At 39.8% G+C, this 11,472-nt stretch overlaps 1 protein-coding gene across 1 annotated transcript in view; it reads left to right on the forward strand.

Moving 5' to 3' along the window:
* The window catches only part of atrnl1b (attractin-like 1b), a 46,402-nt gene extending 41,336 nt beyond the window's left edge, over window positions 1-5,066 (forward strand). Inside the window, exons 28-29 of the mRNA XM_028430941.1 lie at window positions 2,958-3,072; window positions 3,154-5,066. Of these exons, the coding sequence (XP_028286742.1) occupies window positions 2,958-3,072; window positions 3,154-3,278 (240 nt within the window). The 3' untranslated portion in view covers window positions 3,279-5,066. The remainder of the gene's footprint in view (window positions 1-2,957; window positions 3,073-3,153) is intronic.
* The last annotated feature ends 6,406 nt before the right edge of the window (window positions 5,067-11,472 follow it).

Below are 11,472 nucleotides of genomic sequence, written 5' to 3' on the forward strand. Positions count from 1 at the left end.
CAGCATCTGGCAGCACTTAGCTACTGGAAATATTTGTTGATGTCAGAGGACACTGGTGCTGCCTTTTGTGTTTGTTTCAGCAGCTCTGCATGGAATTTATGCTTTAAAGGGAAGAAGCTCAGAATCCATTCTTTGAATAGCATAATTAGACTAATAACTGGTGCAATTTGAAGGGCTGCAGTGTCCAAATGACCCCTCACACCCCTTCCAACACATGAAAACATTTCAGACCTTTTTCTCCAGCTGTATTGTCGTCACTGATCTCGCTGTATGTGTTAGTCTCTCTTTGTCACTACTTTACAGAGCCTCCAGCTGGTCTGAGGGAGAAAATTATAGCAGCCTTTGAGCACATCTCTTCCACTGGGTTGGTTTAAACCCCAGCAAGATTGCTTTTAGTGACCAACATGTCAGCAGCTGTTGGACAGGGAGCCATTCAGGCCCAAACAGTGCAGAATCAGACCTCTATGCTCGCTATGGCTGGCATTCAACATATGGAACCACTAACGAACGGCTACTATGATGGATGACACCTGTCAGTGGAAAGCAGATACACTGTGTACTTGTGTGTGTATGCATGTTTATGTGCTTGGATGACCATAATGCCATTCTCATGCTTGATCACTGCACGATAAAAAGGCAGGCTTGGTTTGGACACAATGTTTTAAAGGGTGTTGATAGGAAAGCCTATTTCATTTGGCTTTATGTTATTTTCTCCTCATTCTGGCTAGGCTAATTATAATTACCACAACACAGCAGACAAAAACAACAGCCAGAATTTAGAGGGGGGGCGAGCTCCTAAAAGGACCATAAGCTATTTTTGGCACCAGCTGCTGGTGCTATAGAGAAAAAGCTCAAAACAGGTTGATAATATTGCCTCGATCGCAAAACACTGCTGCCTGTTTTTGGAAAACATGGCTATAATTAGCATCTGGATGCATTCATTGTCCTGTAAGTGCTTCAGTCATACAACTCCGTAATTTGGAACAGCTGTAATGATGGTTCACTCAGTGGTCCACGTTCCAAGTATAGCTTGCAGATCATCAAAAATCCACCCCCTTGTATGAATGTGGCTAATATAGCTATTCATTAGCAGAATCACTTGAATTGTCATCAAATGGCTGGCAATTTAATGGCCCTTGCATGTCAGCAGTAGATGTAATATGTGCCTCTTGATCATGAATGTGCCGAAACTGATGCAGGACAGTTTTCTGACCCTAATTGGATTGTGTAACAACTCAAAATAGTAAATGTTTGCCTCCTATTGCTCACATTTACATGGTGCTATTGATGGTTTGTACTCATTCGGAGCTTTTGTCTTAATAATAGGTTTGAGACAGCATGGTTGGTTGTGCACTCTTGAGGCTACCTGGATTGATCCTTGGTGGTTATTACTGGATAACAACATATGCATATAAAGTAGTTTCACTAAAACAAACAACAAACAACAAAGACAAAACAGCTGATTAACAACTGTAATGTTTTTGTCACTAATAATGGATTTTCCCTCTGGTCTATGAATCTGCCCTTTTCCTTCACCTCTGTCCGGCTCCTCGTTCTCCTCTTTCTGTCTCTCTGTCTGTCAGCTGATTAGTTTCACGGGTAAATGAAATGAGGTAAACAACAAGAGCCAATGTTGTCAGCATTTAAAGCCTCTTTATATTATACCTGATTTCTGCAGAGAGGGCTCGCTCTGGCTGGAGGACGAAGTTGTAGTGCCTCTTATATTAGCATACATACAAGTGTGTCGCATAACTGTTTAAAACTTCGGCTTCTTCGACTGCAGCTTAAGCTAACTAATAAGTATCTGATGTTTACTTTTGGTTACAAAGCCTCTGGACTACAGCAACACGTTGACTGTCTCTAAACAACCAGGAAACATACTGTAGTTATCAACTAATGCATTTCAAATGGCTAACTTAATTACCTGTTGCAAGAGAAATTACACTGCATGCTTCACAGGAAACAAGACTGCATTTACTTTTGATTAAAGTACTCAGAGTGGCTAAAACATTATTCATTACATCAGTTTCTGTTTTTTGAATCAAATTTGTTTGTGTGGTTTTACCGTATTCTTTGCACCGTATGTAGTTCTAGCATCATTTGTAGAGCCGATGCTTGTATGCAATACATAAATTAACATCAGTGTTTTGTTTTTTCTGGGTCAAATTTCAGGGGAACATGTTAAAACAAATTTCCATCGCACGCCTGATTATCTCGTGTTTTAATGCATGTGCTTATGCAGACCTGGTTTTCTACCATTTTGCCTCTACTACTGCCTCTCATCTCCATTTTAAATTCAGCCACACAGAGAGAAAGAAAAAGAAAAAAAGAACAGTCACTTCTATTCAGACATGTTATTATTCCACAATTTCTATCCTCTCATCCAAAACGTGCTGCAAAACCCTTGACATTCATTATCAGGATGACATGTTTTTCACGCTTGAGACGAGCAGTTTTGGCCATTAAGTCCGAGGGTGGGTCATTGCCTCGACACGTGGGCTGTTTGACAGGGACACAAGTGTTTTTGTTGTGTGACCAATCAAACCATTTGTCTCAGGAGGAGGTTGTCTCGCCTTAAATGCAGCAACTCCAAGCAGCTGATATAAGTGACTTTTGGTCGGCTGCCCCCTAAAAAGAAAATTTGACATCCCATGTGCCATTGCAGCGAACACTGCTATGAAGACATATTGTTTTGAGCTTGATTTAAGCTGTCTCTTCACATATTGTTATTTATTTAGTTTTTCTGTAAAACTATTTTGGAGAGTGAGACACTTTCATACATGGCTGTCACAAATTTTGTTGATCTGACTGTGTAGGTGTAGGTCTGTCCAGTTGTGTCTAGATGCATTTTGGATTTTTTCCTTTCAAAATCCAAATGTGCCAGACTAATTTGTGCATTTGTCGGCCAATGCCAAGCCACATAATTATGGTAATCTTCTTTGTTTTTTGTTTCTTAGGGTGTGCCTAAACCTGTTGCAATGGAGCCCTGCTCAGGAGGAAAAGCTGCTGTGTTAACTGTCCTCATGCGCCTGCCCTCTGGGCCCTTGGGCTTACCTCCACCAGGACAGTCAGGTAGCCATTTTGATCTGTATTTTCTTGTTCGAGGGAAAATGCATCTGTTTTAACCACGTGTCCTTTTTCCATTTTTTTTAGGGCTCATTGTTGCCAGTGCGCTGATAGACATTTCACAGCAGAAACCAACAGATTTTAAGGACAAGTCCCAGGCTTTAAAGAACCGAAAAGCCCTTCCTCCGTCACACCAGGGGACCTGCATCTGAGCCTCAACCACTACAATCCACTGGGTCCCTGTTTAACATCCGAAGTCATATTGTTCCAGCATGTTTTGGGTCTCGGGTGGAGGCCATTGACAGACACTTAACTACATGATGAAGGTTTCATTTTGGCTGCTACCACTGAGGTTTTCACCTTCCGAGAGCACAAGCTGCGTCACTTTTCCCTTTTAAGCTCTAGAGGTCCATTTTTACTTTCTGCAACAGCATCCTCCCACCATCAGTTCTTCTTACCATTAGCCTCATTAACACAAAGCTAAGTGGACTCCTGTCCAATCAGAAGTAATATATTTCTATGTGACACCTTTTCATTTGCTCAGCATGAAAGAAAAGCAAAGGTGTTTGGACAAGTGATTTCCTTTGGAGTGTTGGAAGATTGAAAATGGCTGGTAAATATCCAGCATATGCTGCCTATTAATGAAAACTTTTGTTTTTGCTTGCCAACAAGTGGTATTCTATGGTGCTAAAGTATTCTAAGCCTGACTCTTAATGAGCCTTTGGACTGACTTGCCTTTATGAGGGGGGGGGGGGCTATGCCGCTATTTAACACCCCACAGCTTTGAGGTAGTGTTTTGACAAATACATTTTGTCAATCAGCATCAAAGACCTGTTCAAGCATCTCTCCTGTACATATGTATCATCCAAGCTAAAGTCTGTATTTTCTGTGGAACATGTACATGTACGAATGGTGCGGAGACGTGACTGCGATGACTACCAGCGGCCTGTGGACAAAGACTGCAAACTGATGGACGAACAAATCCCACATCATCAAATGCATCAAAGTGTTGTTTTTTTTGTTAGAAAACTGGAAGTTTCATTTGATAAAAAAATGTTTTCAGTGCGACCACAGTTGACGGTGTAACAGCGCAGATAAAACACTAAAGTTCTGGTCTTTTCTGTAGTTTGTATCATTTTGCTGTGCAGCTTGGACGTTAGGCTTTTTAATCTTGGATTGATGTGGCGGGTGGAGAAAGATGTCTGCTTTCATAAAATTAGATGGGGAGGGAAGGGGGCACCGTGCTCCTCTAGCTGTCTACTAGTTTGTTTTATAAGGATGTTTTTTTTTCGTCCTCTAAAGCTACTACTTGATTTCACTCTTGAATACAAGGAGGAGGAGTTACTTTTTATATAATGCCTTGGCTTTCCATTAAGGGGGGGACATGTTGAGCTGCAGAAATTTTCAAATCTGTCAAACATTTTTTTAGCCCCAACTCCACCTTGAGCTGTACAGTGTCGTGTTGGAACAGATGTGAGTCCTTGTTACTCTTGAGGTTTCGTGTGTGTTGTCAGGTTTTTATGACCGAATGGCGAGAGATTATCATTTATTTTAGGCCTTGTTACTATTATTATATCTATGATGATCAATTGTCTTTTGCTACACTTGTAAAAAGAGCGTTTCTGTTAATAATTTGTTTTGATATTTAACAGATTCCTGTGTAAAAGCACATTTAACTTGATTTTATTGTTGACTTAAATCTGTCATTTTATTGTCAACTCTCTTTTTTTGAATTGTGCATCTCTAAGGACTGTATGGGCATTGTTGTCGCTTTTTATTGCAAGTGGTCTCTTATGATGCAGTTCATACAGAGACAGGTATGCAAGCTAATGTGTTTTTATTTTGTGTTTGTAGAGTAATCCTATAACAGTGTCATTACACAGGAATCCGGGTTTCATTGTACCGTGAAAAAAGATACAAAACTGCATATCAGTAATATTCTGTGTATTTTAAAGATGGACAACATGCCAGAAAATAAATTAAAAAAAAACAAAAAAACCAGACCTGAAAATCACGCTGTCTGCATGATGTCTTTTCACATATTACATTCAGAGTGCAGAGTGAGCTCCGCAGAGCACTGTCTGCCTGTGAAATGTCTAATTGCATTCTGGTGGCCACTGTTCAATTCTGGTTGATTGCTTCAGCTAAAGATAATTGTTCCCTTTGAAAGTGATTAAGAGGGAAAAAAACTGAAGCATGATGCATTTTGTGTCACAGCTAAGAATTTATACTCAAATTTGTATTTAAACATTTTAACTTAAGTATATTAGTAGATGACGTGTACTTCTATAAATGCATCTGAACGGCTGGACGTTAACATAATAGAAAAGAAAGCAGAATTGATCAGACAAGGACACCATTTTTCATCACTCAACCGTTAATTTCTGTGAATTGGTCAGCATGTGTGTGTTCTGACACCTTTCAGTGACATTGGAACCAGCAACCTTATTCATTTTTAACACCTACATCTAGTATGGTTTAGAAGTGCCGATGTGGCGCGTTGGTCCCAGTAGTTAAAGAAAATCAGGGGCTATTGTGGCTTCAGCAGATTCCAAGTACAATATCTGAGCTTGAAGCCAACTGTGTATACATTTGCATAATGTATTATCCTAAAAATCACAATGCAGACAGTATTATCATCTAATCTGTATTGTACCACTACTGTAAGTGGCATAAAATAATCAAAACCCAAAGGCAGACACTTCCCACTTAATTATTCAGACGCCATGCTGTCAGACTGAAAAAATGCAAAGACACTCAGTAAAATGTGAATAAGTAGGTTAATTGGAGACATTATAAAACCAAATCGTGCTGTAAAAGCCTCAGACAAGATATCAAACCGAGGTTCAGGAAACTTCAGACACAAAGAAGTCTGGTAGAGGACAATTTTCATTTACTGCAAGGTGCACCTTAGCTTCAACATGTGACAAAGAAGAATAAACTGCATTAGCCTCTTTCAAAGTTCAACCTGATATTGAGAGGTTCGTCCTTCAGCGCGCTAACGCCTTTTATAGTGCTTCACTGCCACCGATGTGCATATGAACGAGGATATAAAGGAAGGAGACGCAGCCTGCCAAAGTGCTACTCTGGATAATCCTCACTTAGACTCAACAGTGTACTTATTAGCTGCAGGCGCTCTTGGAAAACAGCCACTGGTCCCCTGAAGGAGTGTTCACCATGTGGAGATATTACAAGCTGGATGGCAAAAGACTGATTAACTCACTTAGTGCTACTTGCTGTATGTGTGGGGCAGGTGTCAGATTTTACACACTGTTTATTTCAGACAAGATGTTACAGTAGGATTGCGTCCTGCTTGAACTTGCCAAGAATGCACTTTGAGCAAAAGGGTTTTTGACCTGAACTTGTTGCCTTTTTCAAGGGAGGTGACAGCTCTGGAGGTGACAGGTGCTCTAAAGGCTCCATTTTACTTGGCCTTTTCCTGACACTTCTGTTACATTCTGAAATGACTCGTGGACTCTGCTAGAGTTGTCAAGTTTAAGTATCTGTACAGTTTTTGCCATTTTTAAAGCATTCTGTTGTGATGTCAGGTGCTGGCTGGTGCAAAAACAAAAAGATTATTAAACAGATACAACGGTAGAGAACTGTAAATAGTGCAGGCACAATCTCAAAGCCCTTTAAAAATCATTAGAAGCTATTGAAGTGTCCCATATAAACTTAAAGCAGAATCAGAACCAAATCCGTCATTCAAGTATGTGGTAATGAGGTATGAGTATTTGCTTAAAATTCATATTTACACCGCTTCTAAGATGGATTTTGTTGGTTATATACCCATGGCAAACATGCCATTTCCAGATTTTGTAAACTGCTAATAGCAGCATGTGATAAGCAGGGCCAGCTAATTGGCTTTGGTGTCTGAAAGCGGTCCAGGAAGCCACTAAAATCAGGGGGCTTTTGACTAAACGGGCTGGCTGCTGTTCCAGTGTGTGTGCCTGGCTGCTATTTTTCAAAATGACAGAGGTCACAGCTAATGACTGGAGAGGGATGTGCTGTATATATTCAGAGTGACTGCTGTGCTCAACCTGAGTCACAGCTGGCAAACTGATGCCCGTCCTGGTCCAACCCTGATTGTCATACTATCTGGCTTTCACAAATATTAAACTGTGTTTTTTAATCCACAGAACCTGCTATTGGATGATGTTCAAAGTCCTTTCATTGCGTTTGCTTTGGGCTGGATGCCATTCATATTTGGATATTTTGATAATAGTGCAGGTGTGTATCAGGCTGTGTTAGGAAAAGATGTCAGGGTGTGCAAGTAGTCAAGTCAGACATGTAATTATATAGCACATTCCATACGGCAAGAGCAGACACAAGTAAAATCAACTTAAAACAGGTATCATTAAAATAATATTCATTATTCCAATCATCTACCAATAAAATACTTTGAACACAAAACTATTATTATTATTATTATTATTATTATTATTATTATTATTATTTACGGCACGAAAATGCCAATCCTCTTAAAAATGTAGCGTTTACCTGCGATCACGTGATTAGCACACCTGAAACACGTCAGGCTAATTAGCAGGGCAGTCACCGCTATAGTTGCACCGTTCTGGAGCGTTTGTAAATTATTATTATTTTTTTTTTAAAGTTCATTTTCTCTAAATATCGGTCCTGAATGGAAGCAATTTGTGGATATAATGCTGCTGAACCCCGGAAGCAGACTCTGCGTAAACCAGGTAAGACTGTGTGCTTTCATTGGCTGGTGTGTGCTATTTGTCTGTTTGCACGCTACAACGTGACGTGTCCTCCTAGCTTTCTAATGATTAATGTATTTTTTTGTAGCTGAGCTTTGGTTCTTTATACGAGTTCTCACATTTGAGTGTAAGTGTTGTTGCAGGCTGTTGTTGTGGTTTTGAGGCATTTGTTCCTGACATTTGCTCCAGTAGGCCACTGTGGTCTTGTACTCCTTAGATTCAGCTGCTGTCCTTGTGTAAAACTGAAGTAATACACTCCTCACTATTAATAATCCAATGATCTCATGTCAGTCAGATGTGCCGACACTTTTCTTGTATTGGAATATTTAGTATGCAAATATTTAACTCATATTTGTCATAGAAGTTTGTGTACAAACCATTGCTGCTACAGTTCACTCACATGGTACCCAGCTAGTCCTTAAAACACAAGATAGTGATGAACATCACTGTTTTGACCTTCTTGACCCATTCTATCTGTATGCTGATGCTTCTTCTTCTATGAAGTTTCTTCTATGTAGTATTTGTTTTGTCTATTTGAGTTTATTAATAGCAAAAGTAGCCTATAAATCCTGTATGTATGAGGAGAGTGATTATTATTGCTATTCCCCAATTGCTCCTCTGCTGGCAAACCTGAAAATACATGCTGGAGACCAGCGTGTAACAATTACCCAGCAGCTGGCTGTAACGCCATTTCACATGAAGGACACTTTGTCAAGGTCTCGGAGGAAACTGCTACACGCAACAGTGCTTTCAAAATAAAATCCAAGTCCCCTTCGAAACAGAGAATTGATAACCAACGGGGACGAAGCAGGGCTGTCACTATGCAGTAAGAGTGTGATTAGTACTTTTGGATGAAGTAGGTGCAGCAGGTTTGCCACACCACCCAGAGGGAGAGCCTATGATTCTTGTGCCTCCTGTGTAGAAACTGGATGGACATTAGTGATGTTTAAAAAGCAGCAGGGTGTGTTGTCCTGTGGGGGGAGTCATTACTTTGATTAAGGAAACAGCTGGTGTCCTGCTCTCAGTTTCACCCCAGGCTGGCCTTTGTGGAAATGGAGCTCTCCGTGGTGCTGAACGTCTGGAGAAATGGCTCGACAGTCCACCATTTTATGCTCCGTATTATTCAAACAGTGACTGAAGTCTTCTTCTTGTTAATGTAAAAAATAGAGCCAGAAGTTAATAAGATTGATAAGTGTCTCACAGACTTGTTTATCTCTACGTGACAGTGTTTGCTGAAGGCGAGATTCACTTTGTCACACTGCAGCACAGTCAAGGTCTACTGAGCAACTACCACACTCATTTAGACGTTATACAATAATACATCACATGATTAATTATTAATCACAGTAAATAATTTGCTTAGTTAAGGAAAAAAAGCATTTTGCGCATTTTGAGCTGAACTTAGTGAGTTTGCAAATTAATGAGCCTCTCTGTTCTCACTACTATAAATAACTGTGTAAACAACCATGTTTTTAGATTTGGTGTGTCGAAATGGAGTTATTTACCTTTCAAATTTAGATGTAGCTTGGCTATAGGCCAATCAGTTTTACATCCCTATACTAATCTCTCTTGCTGCATACCTTCCTCTCTGATTTTAATAGTAGTGATTTTGATTTTTCACTTGTTGAATATATTTATTATTTAGAAGGTCCATTAAGGTTCAGGTTCTATGTCCCTGACATTGATTTAAGAGCTTGAAGCAATGCAGCTAGACTTGTTGAAGTTATATTTCTTTTAATTTCTAGTTTCTTTATATTATAATAAATAAAATGGCATTTCCCATATCTGTGACTAGCATCTGACCCTGAGTAAAGCTTCCCTTGTTATGCGTCAATGCAGGCTGTCCTTTGCATAAAAATCTGTTGAAAATCCATTCACACATTTGCAGTAGAAATGGATTATTATGTGTGACTTTCTTAAAGTTGTTAAATCTGGGTAAGGCATAATGATAGGTCTGTCCCCAGCCTTTATACTAAAAGGTCATCACCATCTCCACTATATTATTATTGTCTTCAGTGTCTTAAGGTTTTGGCTTAAGCGTACAATCAAAACCTGCATTATCATCTTTTATCGATTCCCCTGCCCTGCTCCTGGAAAAAGATGTGAGGTGGAATTATCTGAAAATAACTGATGCCCATGGAGTGTTTACTGTGGGAAGTCAGGCACACCATGACATTTGGGTGCAAAACAAATAAAAAAAAAAAAGAGTTATAAAGTGAAATTGCTGCTGCTCTCGGTTAATGGAAAAGGTGAAACCCAGAGAGCAGTTTTGAGGTGCTGAAACAATGGAGTTGGAGAGGTCATAGTTGCAGTAATTAGATGTGATCCCTGCCAGGCAGTGCTGCTATGATTGAACTGTTTTATCAGTATCCGCTTTAATCTGTGCCATGGGTGAACATTTGGTTTGTGTAGACCAGCAGTGGTTTTACAGTCTGGGGATAGGGAGGGGGTCTCAAAACACTATCTTCAAGTCCTCTGGGCTTTATGGCAAGAGAACAGTAAACCTGGAGAGCAATAATATTTATCATAGGTTTAATGACAGCTATATTGTCTCGGGGCTTCAGTCATCTCCTGTGTGTGTGGTGAATTCCTAAATCTCAGACAGTTAAACAGTCATGTTATCTCTGAATGTAATAGTCAAATCCAGTGATAAGGTACACAAGTTTGGAAATGTAGATCAACATGAAGGAGGAATGCTGTGATTTAGAGATGCATTCGACACATTTACACCTAGTTTGTTTCATCAAATGGGATATTACATCTCATGTACAAATTTCATCCATCTCTGTTTGAGTAGTGCCCTAACATCATATTAGTGGGTGTTAAGGTTTGAAGGAACTGAAAATCACTGGCCTTCCTGGCATGTTTTATCACTGCTGCACAGATTCATAGGCTCCCTGTTTCCCTCTGCTAGGATCAATCGCTGTACTTCCTTCCTGGATTAAATGGACAGTTGTCATTTCTATCTCATGCATAAGATGACGAGAAAATTTTGGTCCCTTAGGATCTGTGACATGTCTAATAAATCTTTGGCTCTCTGTCTAGGTCAAGTATTCCATCACCGTGCCAAAACAGGTGGGCCATATTCTTAGCGATACACCCCCCCCATCCTGTCCACAGAGGAGTCCTTTATAGGCTGCGTCCTTGTCTGCCTTTGTCACTCCTGCACCACGACTAGTGTGATCTGACTGACAATAGCAGCCTGTCTGCCAGGTGCTTCCTTATAATCCTGCTTTACAGGAGTTTACAGGAGTACCATGGATAGGAACCATTATGTGGTATCTTCTGATGACTGTAGGAACCAGCAATGGTCACTGTTCACCATTTTTATTTCAGCAGATTGACAAACAAAATTTTAAATGTTGTAAAGTTCTGCGATTCATATTGTCTTCAGATTTAGGCTGGCAATATCCATGTTTTTTTTTTTTTTAAAACAACAAATCTGATGCACAATGATCCAGAAGTAAGTGCGTCATTACAGGCTTTAGTTTAGATGTCAACAGAGATCATACATGGACATCATTATAACAGCCACACTTTACACATTTTTATAAACAATTCTTCATTATGTTGTACATTCTTTGAATGTCTTTGATAATTGCGCTGTCATTAAGTACACAATAACTAAGTGTTTTCATCTTTTCCTCCATTTGCAACGCCAGTAATTGTTAGCAATTAATGTCTA

Source organism: Parambassis ranga, chromosome 19 (genome assembly GCF_900634625.1).
Source record: "Parambassis ranga chromosome 19, fParRan2.1, whole genome shotgun sequence".
In the NCBI taxonomy this organism is placed as follows: domain Eukaryota; kingdom Metazoa; phylum Chordata; class Actinopteri; family Ambassidae; genus Parambassis; species Parambassis ranga.